We start from the raw sequence: 18,440 nt of genomic DNA, 5'->3' as shown, positions 1-18,440 counted from the left end.
GCTTCACAGCAAAATGCGAGCAGGTCTGATGTATACTCTTTAAAAAACAAAAGCTAAAACAAAACTGCAATTATCACAGTTAAACCAAAGAGACTTAGGGTGATGCACAATTACAGGTTCAATTACCACTGGGACAGCAAACACTAATAATGTAAGAAACAAAAAAAATGGGCTACTGTTGTAGAAAACATAAGCCTTAGAAACAAAAACATTCCTGAGAGACACAAACTTCCCTGGAAAATTGAAAATGTTAATAATCATGCAGGTGAGTTTCCATTATGTACAGCCTGTCCACCAGGGCACCTGAAGGTCTTTACCGTTTATTGCTCCACTGCCTCGGTTCTTAATTCTTCATCCTCCCTTTATACCTCCTTGTCCACTGCTCCTTGTCTCTGCAGTCATTTGTGGGAAGTTATGTGTTATATAATGTTATATTTCTTTTGTTTTTCACTGTGCAACCCCCAAAACTAAGCAGTGAAGAAGTCAGAGTTACAGAGCTGTGATAACATTCCTGCAAGAGAGTGTGTGTGTAGTCTGCTGCCAACTCTAGTCTATATAAGGTGAGGGGTATGCATCGTCTGCGTCCCTTTTTAAATGGGAAACCTCATTCAGTTTGAACATATTTGCGTCAGAATGTTTCCAGTCGGAATTTCCTTGTACCAGTCTCAATATGACATTCACTTATATTTATAGCTCTATGTAAAGTGATTCTGTCACTCATGAAAAGCATTTACTAATAATGACTCACTGAAAGCACAGCGTGTGCTGTAAATCTTTCTGTCTTGATTCATTAACCTCGTATTATTATTAATTTTCCATTCGGGCATGCATTTTACACACATATTTACGCATATGTTTGTAAAATGCCTGCCCGGGACTTTACTATGATTCAGGATCTGTTTGTTGAATGAGCAGAAGTGGAAAACGGCAGTAAAGTCAGATGAGCTGCTGTTGGTTAGTAAGTGCTGCCCTCTATTGGCTACTGGGACTAGGTGCACGTGACAACTTCACTGTTTTAAACAAAATATTATTTCAGTGAAAAGAAATAAAGAAAAAAGTTATCACACAAAAAAAGGAAACAACAACTTCAGAAAATGATGCAGAGCTTATGGCAAAAATGTGTATGTTTCTAAAACCTCTGAACCTACAACATTAAAACTTTGATGATGTACGTGTATAAAATGTGTGTGTATCCTTAATTTTTAGCCCTTTCTTATGGAAATATTTGCTTCATGGGTATAATGAGGAAATACATCTTAGTTACTCAGCCTACTAAATGCTGTCTGTGCAGGGTTGTGGGAAAATGGCAAACCAAAAAACAAACAGTAGGTGGTGCTAAAGACTAAAAAGAAGGCTGCTGCCCGTTATACTTCCAGAAGTTATTGCGTAAGAAGTCAGGCAGCCACTGCCTACCTGACTGATGACCATATTTCATATTTCGTACACAACCATGCAGAGCTCACTTTGTCATTTTCATACTTGTCCATTGACAAACACTTTTTTTGTAAAACCTTTTTTTTTTCTGTTTAATGCACCCATGCGCCTTTTCAGGTCATTCAAGTTCATCCTTACCTTTGACCTTTAGATGCATTCTTCTCATAGCAACTTCATGATGCCAAGCAATCAGTATTGTGCAGGGTAAGGTAACGGTCTGCTCCATATTATCGTGTGCCCTCTTTTTTTTTTTTTTTTTTCTTACAAGGACAGCCAAACTGAAAACGTAATGTACATTTGATATACATTATATTGTCAAGAACATGTAGTGGTATAAAATGTGCACAAATAGCTCATTACATTTATACCAAACATATTTTTATTTACTATTTGAGACTCTAGGAAGACATTTTATCCTGTCCATCACTCACAAATATGACATATCATACAATTATATAAAATGTTGATGGATGAGAAACTTGTTATTGCACGGTGCCAAAATGCTGAAGTCACTCTTTACAAAGATGATGATATTTACATCACACTGTCTCCTTCAAATGTCGTAAATGTCGTAAATGTGGGAAGGGCTGGGGGGGGGGGGGGGGGCACATGCATCATTGTTCACTTCAAATTCAATTTGCCTTTGCCCCCCCTAAAAGCAGGATTGGTTGATAGATTTCACTTTCTCCACACGATAGGTCAAATTAGATGGTTATTACAGGGGGGCTGGGTCGCCATCTCTCCACCCACACTAACACCATTTTCATTGCCGCCGAAGCTCTGCTGTCAAGATAGTTCACCTCCTACTCTACCAATAATAATAACCGTGATAACCGTTGTGTCCGATTTGGGTAACGTACAAATATTAAAAAAATAAAAATAAAATAAAACATGAGTAGGAACATAAAAAGTTAGCTAACAGGAGGGCACGGTTTCTCTTTTCATGTAAAAAACGGTGAGAATCTTAATTTCAGACATAGTGCGCATGTTCACAACAGGAGCGCCAGTTAAAGTTTCTATCGATAGACCAGACTGCTAACGCCTAAATATTTTCCCCATATGCTAATTCAAATATATGTATAGAGCCATAAATGTAACGACCTTTCATCAACCCCTAGCCAAAACTACGACGTTCTGCGCTCTCAACGGGCGTCATGCGAAAGAGGAAGTGGTCGGCGGTGTAACTCTCGTCCTGGTTGTGTACTCTTTGGTGGATGTGTGCTGTGGATGACAACGGTCCAGTCCGTCGCAACAACAGCGGCAGCGGCAGCTGTAGCAAAGTATTTATCATCGCAGCAGCCGAGGAGAGCGAAGTGAACCGGAGGAAGGCGAGAGAAAGGATTTACGGATCCCGACCGAGCATGGCTACCCAAACGACAGCGTCATGCACTGGATCCACTCTGTTGCAGCCAATCAGCGAAATTATCAATCTTCCTCTCGACCAGGTATGATATTGGATGGAGAAAATAATGATTTATGAACCACCCGAGTTGAAAATGTACTTTAAACAGCGTATTTATCGCAGTTGGCTAGCATATAACGGATATAACGTTAGCAGAGGCTGATGATGCGCACCGCTGTTCTTCCCAAACAGTAGCTTAGCTTGTATTACATTGCGGATTTACTGAAAATTACTGTCTGTGTCTCGCTGTCATCATCATTGTACCCCTGTCAAGCTACAATATAGCTAATGCCTTTAGTCTCTTCCTTTCGATGCCCACAGCCTTATCCAGTGGTTTCCAAACTGAGGTCCGAGGACCCTCGGAGATCCTTTGATCTGCTTTCCACCAGTTTAATCTGGATTAACTTGTTAAATTTCACTAACAATCACTTGAAGTTAGACCTAGAACAGATTTAGGCCGCAATGATTAATCTATTATTGTAACTTTTCTCATTGCTAAAAAAACAAACACACAACAATATCTACTTATGTATAAGAAACAAAAAGCTGCAAATAGTTTGTTGAATGCTTGAAATCCTGTAGTTTAGGTTTAGCATAATTCTGATATGGTTATTCAGAGGTCCTTAAATTCAAAGCTCAACACATCTGGTTCAGAGAAAGCCATGCAATTCATACATTATTATTCTACAAATCCTGTATTTTTAGAAGTCCATGACTGTAAGGATCACAGCCAGTGGAGTTTATAAACCTCAGGCCAAGTCAGGCAAAAGGAAGTTTAAAAAAAAAACATGTGGTTTGTGGTTGTTCAATCAGGCACACATGACTTTGCTTTTGATCATTACTCATCTGCAATGAGAGAGAGAGCACCACACCTTCTCTGTCAGTCACATTTTGAAGCAGCAGTGAAATGGGTTGGGTTACTGCCATAGGTGTGGTTCATCTGGAGATATGGGATAATATTGGGATTTTATAATACAGTTTACAGAAGTGAAATTCATTGCAACATGTGTACAAATGTTTGCTTTTTAAACATTTAGACCATCTGATTTACAGGCACCACACCCACCAGCTCACGTGCATGTATGCAAAGTAAATTTCCATTGCAATGAATGAAGCTCATACACTAGAGGTAGCCCACGGTTGCGTGCGGACGAAGCATCCGATTATGGCATTGGTCAGCAACTCAGGGTTTGTTCGACAGGCTTCTCCACAGTCCATATACCCCTATCGAAACACCAGTTTCTTCTTTTTCTACCAACACCTCAGCTGTTCAGACTGAGTTGTTGAGGTGCCACTGTGGCTTGTCAGAGGAAAGTTAGAAATATCCCATGTTAACCACAGTGGTTTCCTCCAAACTGCATTGTGATTTCTGTGTTTTTACACGGTGGAGGCTGAAATTTCTACCCTGTTACCTATCCTGTGTTACCCACATTGGTACAGATACTGATTTTCTTGTAAGAACATCATGTTCTTTTCTATGAAAGCAAATTAACTTCCTTCCAGGCTTTCCAGTTTATGTGTGAGCATCAGGGAAACCACTGTCTTATCCCTTGCCAATTGCCAACATCAATCTGAATAACACTATCTAGTATAGATCACAGTCAAGAATGAATTGTTCTTATCTTTGATCTTTTCTTATCAGAATGGGATCATATACAGATGAGCCTGTTTCCTCCTGCTGATAAATACTTTTACATGCAAACCCTAAGCTCACTCCTTACTTTATTCTTCCGATTGGTCACAAGCATGGCCTTGTTTTACACACCTGAGGTTATAAATGTGTGTTTGGGAGGAAGTTTGTATCCTCAGCTGAGATCTTGTAAAGATTTCATGTGTGAAGTCACATGAAAAAGCAGTGGTGGTCCATGATGGTCTCTATATCCATTTTTAAAACAAGATTTTATTCTCTTATAACAATTTGTTTCACAGGTGTGTCTTATGTTATTTACAATCTTAATGTTCAAAATTATGGATGGAACATTTTCAAATGAACTCTGTGCTAGTGTGAACTCTCCTCATCAGCAGATAATGTCCAAGCCATGTGACGTAACTCCTCGTCTTGTAGTTGTAGTTCAAAGGCAACAGCAACTCTGTCCTACCTGCATGTGCAGACTGGAGTGTCCCATTGTGTCTCTCCACCCTTTGATAGGAATGCTGCATGGCAAGAATTGATCATTTTAAAGGATCTGCCTTGCGTCATAAAAACAAGTGATTTTCTGAACTTGGAAAGTGTGTTTACACTGTGTCTCTAAGAAATGGAACAGTGGATACACATCACTTGCCCTTTTCTTGGTATTTGCAATTGTTATAATAATAAACATTATTGAGAAATAGGTTTTGGAAATATTCTAGTAATTATAATAATGTGATTTAGAATTGATTTGACCAAAGCCACAGTTAAAGTACTTTCTAAAAATGACATACAGCCAAAGCTTATGTGAGATCAAACATTGGGACCTGAGTATGTCTTGTAGTCTTAAATATTTAGCATTTTAGTCTACACGACTCCCTTACATTACTAAAATGGCTACAGTTTAGTTATTAGCTGCATTGCTAAATCTGAACAATTGCTTGACTTTGGGGCCACAATTATCAATCACAACAATAGTTTTCCTACTTTCTACAGCTCATTTTATGTCATGACAGTTTGTATGCTCTTTGCCTTAGTGCTATGGCAGTGTAGTCAGAGGAAGTCTAGAAATTGCTATGCAGGAAATGAGAAGTCACCCGCTCTGTCATGTATACTGAAACATTGGCATTGACTCTTGGAGTAATACACCTCTGTCTGTGCTTAGTTTTTTTTTTCTCTCTCTATTTGAATGAATACAGGCTGAGTATGTGACAATGGCATTGCACGAATAGGACACATAATCATGGGCTTTCATGGCCCACACCACTTTGTTGGACAGGTGTCACCCGTTGTTACAATATGGTTTGTAAGCTTTCTGCCAACTGGTTGCCCTACTGTGCCAGGGCCGCTGTCAACACCACAGAAATCAATGTAGCCACTCAGATACAGTATGATCTATGTTTACCACAGACACTGACACTCATTTTCATGAAGCTGTTATACTGTGGCACCTCACTGTATGTTATTAGGATGGTTAACCCACGGGAGGGACAGGCCTCTACACTGGCCTGTGTCAGAGCTATAATGGGAGCTGTGAAATGTGAACTGACACTATCCTTCTGCCTCTCTTCTTCATTCCCTTTCTCTCTTCTCTCTATCACACACAGCCTGTCCCCTCTCTGTAACATGCTGTCACTACTTTGAATAAGGCCTCCTACTGAATTTTTGTGTGCCTACACAAACACTATATTCACCCACTCTGATTCGGGGGTTATGAAATGAAAGAAAGATGCTTTATTGGCTCAAAATTACACATCCGAACCCCAAGCTGTGTTTGCCCCAGATTTTGGTTGTATTTAGCTGTTTTCATCTGCTTGTCATAAACCTTGTAGTGTGAAGGTCATATCCAGTATGAAGTGGAAGTCTTGAAGATGTAGACCGGACAGCACACATCAAGAAATCCTTGACATTTTACTGCGTCTTATCTTGCCTCCCCCCACCTCTAGTTTAAACAGCCACTTGTTCAGCTGTTGCTTTAGTTCGTCTTATGTCCGCTGGAATCCCAAAAAAATACAGGGCTTATTTCAAGCTACCGTTTCTTTGTTAGCAAGCAACCAATTTCAGTGGCTTAAAAAAAGATATGAGTAAGACAGGTTTAGTTCTCTTCAAGATCACCACATAGCATACATAAGACTTACACTGCTGTTTTTTTAAACTGCAAATCTTGCCTACTGATGTATCCTGAGTCCCTTTGGGCCTTAGCGTAGAATTTGATATTACACACTGACACTGTTAAGCAGAGCTGCCTTGCAGATTGGCTAGCATTTCCAGGGGTAGTGTGCAACTGAATCAGGTCCAGTCTCTAGGATAGAACATTTCCTACCAGTGTCCGTGGTACATGTCAAAATCTAAATTCAAGGCATATCTCTCTTTTGTTGACTTTGGAGCTATTGTTTACTCTGAGAAAGTACTTGTGTAACTCTCTTGGTTGTATTATCAGCTGTGGGGTCGTTCTGCAGCTCAGGCTGTTTCTGTATGCGGCAGCTGGGCTCCTCATGCACCTCTCCACTGGCTCCTTCACATCTACATATACAATGAGCCATCACAACTTAAGTGTTTGTTTGTGCATCCCTTCATTGTCTTGCATCCTAATACATTTCTGATGTTTTGTGCCCTTATGGTACCAACAGATCCCAGTCTGTGTTATTTGATTCATGCACTCTAAAATGAACATATTGTCAGTTTAGTTTGCGGATTATATCTTTTGTTTTTTTGTGTTGAAGTTTACTGATGCTTGCATCCTGCAGATTTCCTCTTGGGTCTGCAGGATGTCTCTTGGGAGCACTAAAAAGCCGACACTAATAATGATTTTAATCTTAACGTAAGTTTTCTTTGTTGTTATGGCTATTCTGTTGACATAATTAAAACTAGTAAATGTTTAGTATTTGGTTCAGTAGAGATTTTGGATCATCTTTATAGTGTCAGAAGCGGCCTTAGAAAAAAGAGCCTGCATATATATACGGGTGCAGATATAGCTATGACATCTTGTCTGCTCATTACTGGTGACAAGAGTGTGGTAGCAGAGTATTCTGGCTATGTTAGACAAAAACATTACCTCTACCTCTACATACAGAGAAATGACAGCTGGTAGATGACACATTGCTCTCTCATGTGGTTCATGGTTAAAGGGGGAATAGAATCGGCCAACTGTTGAATTCATACTCCAAAGAAATAGGGGGCAGCATATATATATATATATATATTAGTTGGGGTCTCCACCCCTATTATAAGAAACAAGCAAATGCACTCTTTGGTCAGAGTGAATGTTCGCCTTTCCTCACGTACACAAACAGCTTTTGGTTGCAGTACTGCCACCTTATGGTGGTATTAATTACTACTACTACTACTACTACTACCGGTAAAAACAAGAGAAAATCTATTTTTAAGACAAGACGATAGTTGCATGAACAATTCAATTTTTGTTTTATAATTTAATGACTGTTTGAAAATTAGATAAGTCATAGCCAGTAGAGTGACTCACTATCGCCTCTTGAGGTACAACGTGGCATTGCAAGACAGGTCATTATTGCAGTCAACATGCTGGCTTTATATCTCATCAGTCATTTCAGTGACCTAGAGTATTGAATATAAAGATGTGGCCTCATAGGTACTAGCTCATAGTGTAGAGGTGGTGCTGGTGCTGTGTGTCCTGTGGTCACAAAAGGCTTGCTGCCCAGCTGTACAATCAGTCTTCTGTTTATGTGACGTATTGGATTGCAGTTTGTCACAGTCAACAGCCACATCTTTTATCACAATAACAAGCCTTCTTTTGTTGGTGCTGCTGCGTTTTCCACCAGGCTATTGCAGTGTAGGCCCGTGAGCCCACACAATGCTGAAGGTTTGACTTCTAGCTCTCCTTTTATCCACTGACAATTCCCTGCTCTCAGGGATACAAGTCTAATGCTGTCATGTAGTGAATGGGTAGGTTAGAATCAGGTGTTCTCGTCTCTCAAAGTTGTTCCTAAAATCTCTGGATCCTTGTGTAACGATCACAGTTTTAATCTCATTATCCTTAATTTTAACATTTTCATCTTTGAGTGGACTTTTGTCAGGTGTGGTAAGTTTGTGGGTAGCTTTACCTAAAGAATCTCATGCTGGCTTCCCTCAGAGGTCTCCAGCCGCTGACTAAGTTCCCAGGGCGCCTAGCTCGGGACAGCTTGTCTTTCTTTTAAGCCCTCGGGTCTTGTCAGATTTTCCTTACCTCCCCTTTGTCTTTAATTGGCAGCCCTCTGGAGAGTCATATCCCTCCAATTGATTTCTATCCCCTCAGCTCTCGCTAATGGAGTACTGCTGGCTGCTGCCGTTATTCTTGTGCACAATAGACAACACAAGTATGTGTGAATCCTCCTAGGGAATATGGAAAGACTTGGCCATGTTGTCAACAGAACAGGGTAGTTGATAATACAGTAATGGTTACAAATAGACAGTTCTTCCTAAAGATGACTTAGATTTTATGATTGTGTTTAATTAGGATTGTCTGTTTTACACTGTTGCAAGTGTAAAATAAGAGAAATAGAAGAACTGACAGGGTCAATCCACATGTTAACCCAGCTCAAAAAGCACCGTGTGGTACTTTATTTTGGATGACAATAAATAATCTGTATTGATCTGATTATAGGTACCTTATGTACTTTTGAAATAGAGAACTTTATGTGTAGTGAGTCTCCTTAAATCCTCTGGATGTTTTATTTATTCATTTTCTGCACAGTCTGACCCAGTTTGAGTTTTATTAATTTTGCCATTTTGCCTCAGTGAGCCTTTTAGATCATATTTACCAAGCTTTTTTTTCCCCTGTATTGTTAGGGTTAAAGCATTATGGTGACTTCTATGCATGTGGGTTTATGTCCTCCAGTCATGGTATTGCAAAGCCATTATACTAAAAGCATGTCGAAATGTTGAAACAAGGCCTGTGTTATGTTATCAGAGATATGAAGGAAAAAAAAGTAGTTCCTGTATCTTGTGCAGTGCCTCGTCCCATGTAATTAAACCACTTGCATAGGCTGGCTGAAAACTTGTAGGTTGAATTATCCAGAGAGGTTTGCATCGGGTTCATGGGTTTCTGTGGAAGTGGCTAACTTTTCAGCGTGATGTCTTTGTAGGTGAAGTTGGCCATGTTACCCGTATACCGTGTTGCAACATGGCATTTGTTTTGTCGATTTCATTACTATTATTTATCAGTGTGACATTGAACTGTCACTTGTGACTCCATTAAATCACTAAATCACCTTCATAGGAACAGATAGACTCTGACACATTCACCAGCCCTCTGTCACCTTGTTTTTCAGTGGCTCTTTCCTCCACTTAAATAGTCGGTCTGAGAATTGATCATCTCTAACTACAAGTTGCGCTATCATCTGAAAAGTTCAGCCACTAAATGCGGAATTGATTCCCAGTGTTTACTCCTCAGGGCCTTCTGCCATTGATCCACTTGAACCTGATCACCTGTGCTGCAAATGGCCACAAAATCCATGATTAAAGAAGTATCCCGCTCAGTTTAATGCCTTACATGAGTTCTCTAGGTGATTAAAAAACATTTAAACCATAAAAAATTCAAGGTAAGGAAAGTTTGAAAAGCACCTTTTAAACACAGAGGAAGCTCATAGTTCTTCACACAAGACAAAAAGCACAACAGAACAACAAGTAGAAACACAATGGAAGAGAAAATAAAATCAATTAATTTAGAATATAATGAAAAGGAGCTGGTTAAGTGGAAATGTGATCAGATGCCTGTTCAAAAATACTTTGCGAACGCTTTTGTGGAGCAACACAATCCTTGTTTTTTTTTTTTTAACTGAATTCTGTTTTATCAGACGTGCTTGATGTTTGCACGATGGCTGGCTGATTGCGTTTCTCCAGTCAATGAAATTTCAGCAGTTTCCATCACCCCGTGCATCACAGATGACAGTGAAACTAGACAAAGGAGTTTCAGTTTCTGCTCTGTTTGACTGTTGCACTCGATCTCTCTCGTGACGTGTGAAATAGCGAGCAATATCAAAAAACTCCATCTTGCTATGCCACGTCATTGAATTGCCCCATGTGAATTACTTCTCATAGCAGCTGTGAATTACAGCCATCAAGTGGGACACGGCTTCAGATGAGAGATCTTCCAGTGGGGGTTTTGGCCGTAGTTGATGTTGTTAGTCATGACATATCTGAGCAGTACCACAGCAGAACAACCACAGAACATTAACACAGTCAGCAAATATCAGTTACTTAACACGCTTATGTAACATTTGCTGAGCGTTTTCAGTCTTTTGTAACTTTACAGGAAAAAAAACTGCCCTTTGTGCTGCATTCAGTTCTGATACTTGAGCATTATTGTGAAGTTTTGAACTGGTAAGTGGACTTTTATTGTGAATTCCACAGTCTTTATAGAACTTCCAAGCACCGCTAGCGATGTTAGCACTTACAACTGGTCATTTGAGTACTTGAGTGCAGATTCTTGCCAGAGTTCTGCCATTTGTAAAGATCTGTTATTTAAAGGTTGTCTCCTCACTCTCAGCACACCATTGAGGACTTTTGCATATATGGTGCGGTATCATAGCAACTGACTGCTTTCTTTTTTAATCTAGGTATTGGTTGCCAAAGCTAGGAATACTGTGTTTCTTCTCTGGAGTCAATGGCATTTCCCCTGTACTGACAAACTATTGTTAAAGAGCTGTATTGTTAATTACATGGGAATACAATAACTGACAATATAAATAAGTCAAATTTAGGTGCTGCTCTTTATGTCTTATGGCTTTTTAAGTCTATTTAACTCTTACATGCTGACTAACCTGATCTAGCACGTTTGAATTGTTGCAGATTGGGGTTTCTGAAACACCAAGGAGCACTGTGCTGCATGTATTGTTAGTTCTTTACTGCTTATCTAAGAATCTCCTCGTGTCTCATGACTTGCAAGCCTTTTCTCTAAAAGCTACATGCCAGCAGTTGTTTGAGTACTTGAATGTACAATAATAGTTCTCAGGGAGGCTCAGTCTTCATTAATGATAGGTTTATATTTTTGTTGTGTGTTGTCTTTGCCTCTGGGTTTAGTCTAGAGAGCGACAGGAATGGCAGTCCAGCAGAAAGGGGACAAAATGTTCTTTCCATTTTTATGTAAGGAGTTACAGTCCAGTAAATGTTTTTTTAGCCATCTCAGAAACATGTAGACTGTTTGCTAAAAAACTGACACAGTGAGAGAATCATGACTCAAAGAAAAAAGGCTCACCTTTGGTTTCAGAGTGAGAGAGATACAGCATGATTTCTTTGAGATTACAACACGTCGCTGTGTGTCATTATTCTAGCTGTTTCAAAGCCTATTTTTTTTCAAAGCAAGACTGATCATGCTTGGCAACGTACCCTCCCTTTGAACCTCTGTCTCTATACATTCCATACTAAGCATCTACAGCTGGGGCCCCACATTCAAATAACACAAGGGTGGCGATTAAAGTTTGGTTAGAGGCTGTCTCAGATATTACAAGCAAAGTCTTGATGATTCCTTGTGAGTAACAGGATTTTTCCCTCAGCAGCTCTCTGTGAATGGAAGAGAGTGAGCCCAGCAGGCGGTAGCTCTCGATCAGGAATTTGAGACAGCACTCTGATTCACTGCCTCTCAGCTGCATTGGCCTCTTAAACCACGTCCAGTGCCTACCATCACAGCGTGAAACCAAAAATTCTTTTTAAAAATGGAAAATGGTTTCTGACAAAGTTTCTTAATTTTCTATTCCTGTTGTATTTTTTTTTTTTTTTTTTTTTTTTTTTTAATAGACATGCTTCACATAAGTGTGAAGCATGCTATGGAAACATGATTTAATATCGGTCTCTACACTTTCTTCAAACATTAACAACCAGTATCAGTAGCAGTAAAATCAGTTTGTTTCTTTAAGATTTTGATAGATTAATATTTGCCACTCTAACTTTCCAATATCCCTTACACTTATGTAGACTGCGGGAGTGCACTGTCATTCATTTTTACCGATGTCTGAAAGCATGAATAAAGCAGTAGTGTCCACTGGCAAATCACCCAAACTTCCTGTTAAGAGCTCTTGTAAAAATCTCTTTCCCTGTGTCTCTTTGTGCAAATCAAATGGCTGCACCGCTGGCAGTTGTTTGCAGAGGGTTATGTACATATACAAAGTGGGTGTTAAACAATTGCGCTTGCTTATATCTTTATACGTTTGCATTATTCAGCAGTGTGGTAGAGACATGCATCCACAGGCAACAGGGATATAATGGGCGACATAATCAGTCAGCAACACTTTCATCAATTTATTGTTTTATACCCTACAAGATACTGTGCAGCACACTGCGTTTTTCATTCAGACATCCTGCAGATTATTGCTTGAAAGTATTTCAGCTCAGTTTCCCTCTCTCTGTTTGTCATGATGCCAGTAAATATAAATATTTATTTAAATTCATAAATTATGGCAGTTATTTGCTAGGAATTGTGGGTAAGCGGTGTTGAATAAAGCTCACTGAGAAATGTAGAAATGTAGGGACAGCAGAAGAAGATAAAAGAAAGAAGGAACTTACAGAGGGACATGTCATGAGGTGCATGGACAATAGTTGGGATTCCAAGTCTGCAAAACCCAGGATGTTTACTATGAAGAATAGTGGCTATTTATGTTTACAAGATTTTGTCTCTCTGTCTCTTTGTGTCCTTCCTCCTGTTCCCCTGTGTTTGTTTTTGCACCGACATGGTAACATACAATATGTACATAAGCCTGGGCTTCAGGCTAGCTTTTTTCACTCGTCGCACTGGTTTCTCCCAGCTGAAAATTTTAGGTGCACCAGAACCAAATTTAGGAGCACCACTTAAATCAACATATAGTGCAACACATCTCCAGTGCATCTTCATTGTTCAGTGGAGATGCACAGATGGCATTTCTGACCAAAAGCAGCTCTGTAATCTTTACATGTTTCTGGTTCATGTATTTCATGAAAGGAGTCACACACACATACACACACACACATATATATTGTGTGCTTGGTTCTGGCCCACTGCTGCTGGCTGCCTTGTGGGGAAAGGCTGATTGTTTGGCTATTAATAGCCGGCCTGACCATAGAGCCTGACTGGGATCTGTGGATCAGCTCAGAGAGGAGAGCACCACACTGCAAGCTTTAACACTCCTGTCTGTGTGGTATGTGTGTGTGGGTGTGTGTGTGTGTGTGTGTGTGCATCGGTGCATGCTTCCTCTGGGCTGCTTCTGTCCCCCCTTTGGCACTTATCTCATGATTTCCAGCATCAACAAAACCACATTTTCAGCCTTTTGGATTTTTAGCAAATCTATATCTCCCTCCACGTAAAACACCACACAATACAACCAACCAATCATCCAACAAACAAGAATACTGTTGTTCCCATACTGTCAGCATGATCTAGTTTCACTGGGCACACACACACACATACAAGTCAGTTTGTCTCAAGGAGCCGTGACCAATTGTGCTACATTTGTCGGCCAAGACTAAAGTAGTCATGACATTGCCTGTGTCTTTGTCTGGCTGTGGATAGTTGTGTGTATATGCACATGTGTGTGTTTGCTGGTGTGTGTTTGCATGTGGGAGAACACTGGCAAACCTTTCACCGCTCTCATTTTCCTCCAGCCAGGGATGGGGTTGAATGGCAGAGGATGGAGTAGCGTTTTGTGAATTCTCCAGCTGGCTTTTCTCACCACATTCTTCTGTCCATGTTTTCTGATTGAAAACTAAATTTATTGCTTCATAAAAAAAATCTAGGTTGTAGTCTGTGCTTTTACAGTCTTCTGCACATTTCCTGCATTTTGCAGGAATTTTTTTTTTTTGGAAAGAAAATGTCTAAGCTCTGTCTCTGTTCTCTCTCGTCCTCCCTTCATCCACACCCTTTGTATCATTTGCAAACACTCTTATCATCAGCTGTTTTTAATCCTCTGTGGGAATTAGATATCAGTGCTCTCCTCCAGCTCTCACCTAACATGAAAACTGCTGACAACAGGGTGTTTACGCTGTGGTACTATAAGGAGGATCAGGACAGTATATGTGTAATATACTGTACATATACTCCATAGCCAATATGAGCTTAGAAATCAGGCTGTGACACTAGTTGAGTTTAACTTCCAGGCCTTTGATTCCCTCCCTCCATGCTGGCAGCAGCATCGTGAATTTGCATGAGTCATTGTGTACTACAGCTGATGGAAATGAAATGCGACCGTGCAGAATGGGGACTGTAGCGTCACGTAAGCCGTGCGGGTGGAGGAAGGCGTTGGGGGGGGGGGGGGGGGGGGTGTTGGGGGAGGAGAGGGGAAGGGAAGGGAGGGGTGGGATGGGATGGGGCAGCAGCGTGACTTAATGACATGGAAAAAAAGGGTTTTAATGCTAATGACTGTCTAAATTTATCTCCCACTTCGTTAAGACACACAAACAGATGCAGGCACACATGCACAGACAGGAACCCACCAGTCACTGTGAGTAAGGCTCGGATAGGGAAGCATACGCTGCTATTTGCAAAAAGGAACTATTTTCAGTCTCTCTGGGCTAAACACAGACCATGCACAGGGAGAGGGGAGAGGAGTACTATTTATGAAAAATTATATTGGCCCAGTAGTGTGGGTGTATGTGTGTGTGTTTGTGATACTACTCGGGCTCATTGAGGGAATGAAAGTCATTTCCCAAGCAAAGAGCTCTCCCATGGGAAAGGTGTCCTGCACCCATAGAGAGCAGGCCAGACTCAACAAGCTGGTTTTATTGAGATGCTTATCTGTCTCAGTGCCCCACAGGAACCTTCAGCATTTTCTCGAGTCCTCTCATAATACACATGCTGACTCAGACTCAGCTAAATAAAGGTTAGAAAGTACCAAGATTGAATGCAAATTCTTATTTTTTGCAAATTGCTTTTGCTCAAATCCTTTTTGTGAGATGTTTGTGACCCTTTTTAGACTGCTGACTACTACACCACTTTTTCTTTCACAGTTCCCAAATGATGATTGTGACTTGATTCCCCCGACTTTTCTTCTTGAGCTGCCATTCGTTTGACATTTTTGATTTCAGTCTATTGGACTGATTACTGTGAAATTTGCTGGAGATATTCAAAATCCCTCAAGGATAAACTTATGATTCTGGGCCTTGTTTTGATAGAAAAGGAAAAAGGAAACACTGTGCCCAAATACCAAATAACTCGCCATCTGTCTGTTCCCTCCTTCGCCGTTACTAGTTTCTTCATAGCTTCCCTGCCTGGCTGCAGCTCCTCTCCAAGGTGACGTCACCAGCTGATAAGTTAAGATTGAAACACAAGCAGGAGACGAGTGAAATCGTGGTTGTTGTAGTAGAGTCATGATTGTGGGTGAAGAACAATCAGCTTTTTGGTGATCATTTCAGGAAACGTTCAGACTGGTAAAAACAAGAGAGACAGAAAATGATAAATAGGGAACATGGTGTGAGAGTGACATGAAAAGGAGCAGTGCTCCAGCCCCCAGGGGGGGGTCTTGATGTTTCTCTCCCTCACACGTACGCAGACAGCGAGACATGCACAGTGTGTTTCATTCAGTAATGAGCTTCAGGAAGCTGGCTTATCTCTGTCTTCCACTGCATCCACAATGACTTCCTCCCTCCCCCTTCAGCGCCTTTCCCTCTGCCAGTCTGTGTGTCAGTCTATAATGCAGCTTCTTAAAGCTGAGCTGAGCCCTGTGCCACAGCTGCCAGGAGAAACTGCCTGACAGCTCATTGCCCTTAAGCGCTGATCGCTCACTGGCGCCTGCCAACCATCAAAACATCTGCATGTATGTCTCACTCCCTGTGTCTCTCTGATCCATACACACTGTGATGACATGCAGTTGATTTGCTAAGACACTATCCTGTCTGGTACTGAGATAAAGTGAATTCACGCTCAAGGTGAAAGGCGGTGGGGATTTCTTATTTAAGGGTGTGTTCTCACCAGGCCTGTTTGGAGCAAATATTGTGTCAGTGGGATTTGTTATCACAGGTGAGAAGGAAGAGGAGAAAGGAATAATGGTCTAGGACCCCTGCCAAGAAAACTTTGATGCAGTTAAAAAATGTCTACTTTTCAACTTTTCTTTCCATCCTTTGTTAGTAGCTACATAGTTTTATGGTTTGAACCACAGTCACACTTAAAGTTCATTCAGTGTTACTCCCCAATTTAGTCTTTTTCCCACTCTGTTTAGTCTTTCCCCCTCCCTAAGAACGGACTTCAGTGGGTTTGCTGCAGTACGTTTATCCAAAGTGGTGGCTTTTCCTTTTTCTGTGGCTCCCTTTGAATCTCAAACAAACCGTTCTGCAGCACAGATATTCTGCCTTACATTCTGAAACAATAAGAGCGCTTTACCCCAGGGTAAGGTTGGCTTCAGAATGAATCAATAATGGAGAAGGAGATCCATGTATTATGAATGAAGAAACAACGCACCCTGGCACAGGATCTTGTCTACTGCAAAATGTTTATTCAATAAACTACTATTCCAACTCTGGCGACAGACGGAGGAAAAACACATTTAGCCTTGTCTTTTACCAAAGAGTGACACTGTCTCTTTGGGTTTTTTTTTTGTCGTGCAGTGAGTTATCTAACAATTCTCATGTTACCATACCAACTTTTCTGGGAAGTGCAGCATACGCCTGGGAGGCGTCCGCGGTCGCTACACGCCCCACAATTCTTTGCATTCATGTGGAACGGCATCTTTAACGTGATGCTGTGGCGTCAGTTCGCAGTGTAAAAAATCACATCTGTGAGTGAAATGTAGCAAGTCGACTGGCATGTGGTCCCATTATATAACTGCTGCTCAGGCAAAAGACCTGTTATATTTACTTTGACAGCTGATTTCCCAACTGCTGGCATTAATTTCCAATGTCAGTCTACTACATCACAACACTTCGTTCGTCTAGTGAATTTAGCTCCATTCAGAAACACTGATAAAGACATAGTTTGGCATTTGGAACTGTGAACACTTTAACATCTCCATAGCCGAGGATAGGCCTTAAATAATTTGAATCACTCGTGTCATCTGCCTAAAAGCAATCAATCTCTCCGACTTCCTGCTGAACTGAAGTGACATTGACACAGAACCCTTTAGTTTCTAAAGGGTTAATTCAGATTTGTTGACATTTGGTCATCGTGGGTGCCTCAGTGGTCTTGATATTAATAAATAAAAATTATAGGAACCGTGAATGGAAATGTTAACAAATGTGGACCGAAACTAAAACGGCTTGTAATCAAGCAGCCACTTGTCCATATTGCACATGTGGTATGCGTGTCATTTTGTTCATACTCGTATCGAGATCATGTGTTTTTAAAGCAAAGTCTTTAAAAGATGTTTCCAAGTTCATTAATCGTCCAAGTTTCCTGTGCGACAGTTTGTCAGTGAGCGCAGCTTCGGGGCGAGATTCCTGATAAACTAGCCAGTAATCAACAGGTCCAATTACAAGCCTGCACGAGGAGACAACAGCCGGCTGTTTCATGGTCGGACAGAACGATTTCCACGCATCTCATCACCACCAGAGCTGGCTCTTTGAAAAGCAGGCTTAGCTAATCTTATCAACAAACACAGGCTGGCAGTTTGAATACTGAGAGGATTTGTGTTTGTGAGGTAGTATTTTAAAGTAATGTTAAATATACGTTCTGTTTGCTCTGTCAAAGGATTTCTAGGATTTGTTGCAAACTCATCAACTCCAAACCAAAGTGTTTTTTTTTTTTGTTTGTTTGTTTTTAAGCATATGTCAAAGAGGTACATAACAGGTTTTTCCTAATGAAATGAAGCCATTTGCAGTTATCATATCGTTTCAATTTCCGGTTCACTCTGTTCTACAGCAATAATTTATGCTTCAAATTTGATACTGTAAAAAGTAAACGACTGCAACCTTATTCCTCATATTATATGAAAAGCTCAAGAATAGGTGATCCACAGTTGACAAAGTCCTCAGTCTGAGCTTTTTCCGCACAGTCAGCTTTCAGGCAGTCACCCTTACCCCGACTTTGCTTGTGCCTTGAACAATACAGTGCCTCTGTCACACCCA

General features: G+C 40.7%; 1 protein-coding gene across 1 annotated transcript in view; it reads left to right on the top strand.

Annotated features, from left to right (window-relative positions):
- Positions 1-2,682: 2,682 nt before the first annotated feature.
- mboat2a (membrane bound O-acyltransferase domain containing 2a) overlaps positions 2,683-18,440 on the top strand; it is a 38,307-nt gene continuing 22,549 nt past the window's right edge. Inside the window, exon 1 of the mRNA XM_041061243.1 lies at positions 2,683-2,879. Coding sequence (XP_040917177.1) covers positions 2,796-2,879 — 84 coding nt within the window. The 5' untranslated portion in view covers positions 2,683-2,795. The remainder of the gene's footprint in view (positions 2,880-18,440) is intronic.

Source organism: Toxotes jaculatrix, chromosome 17, assembly GCF_017976425.1.
Source record: "Toxotes jaculatrix isolate fToxJac2 chromosome 17, fToxJac2.pri, whole genome shotgun sequence".
NCBI classification, from domain to species: domain Eukaryota; kingdom Metazoa; phylum Chordata; class Actinopteri; family Toxotidae; genus Toxotes; species Toxotes jaculatrix.
This window is presented reverse-complemented; position numbering and strand designations above follow the sequence as displayed.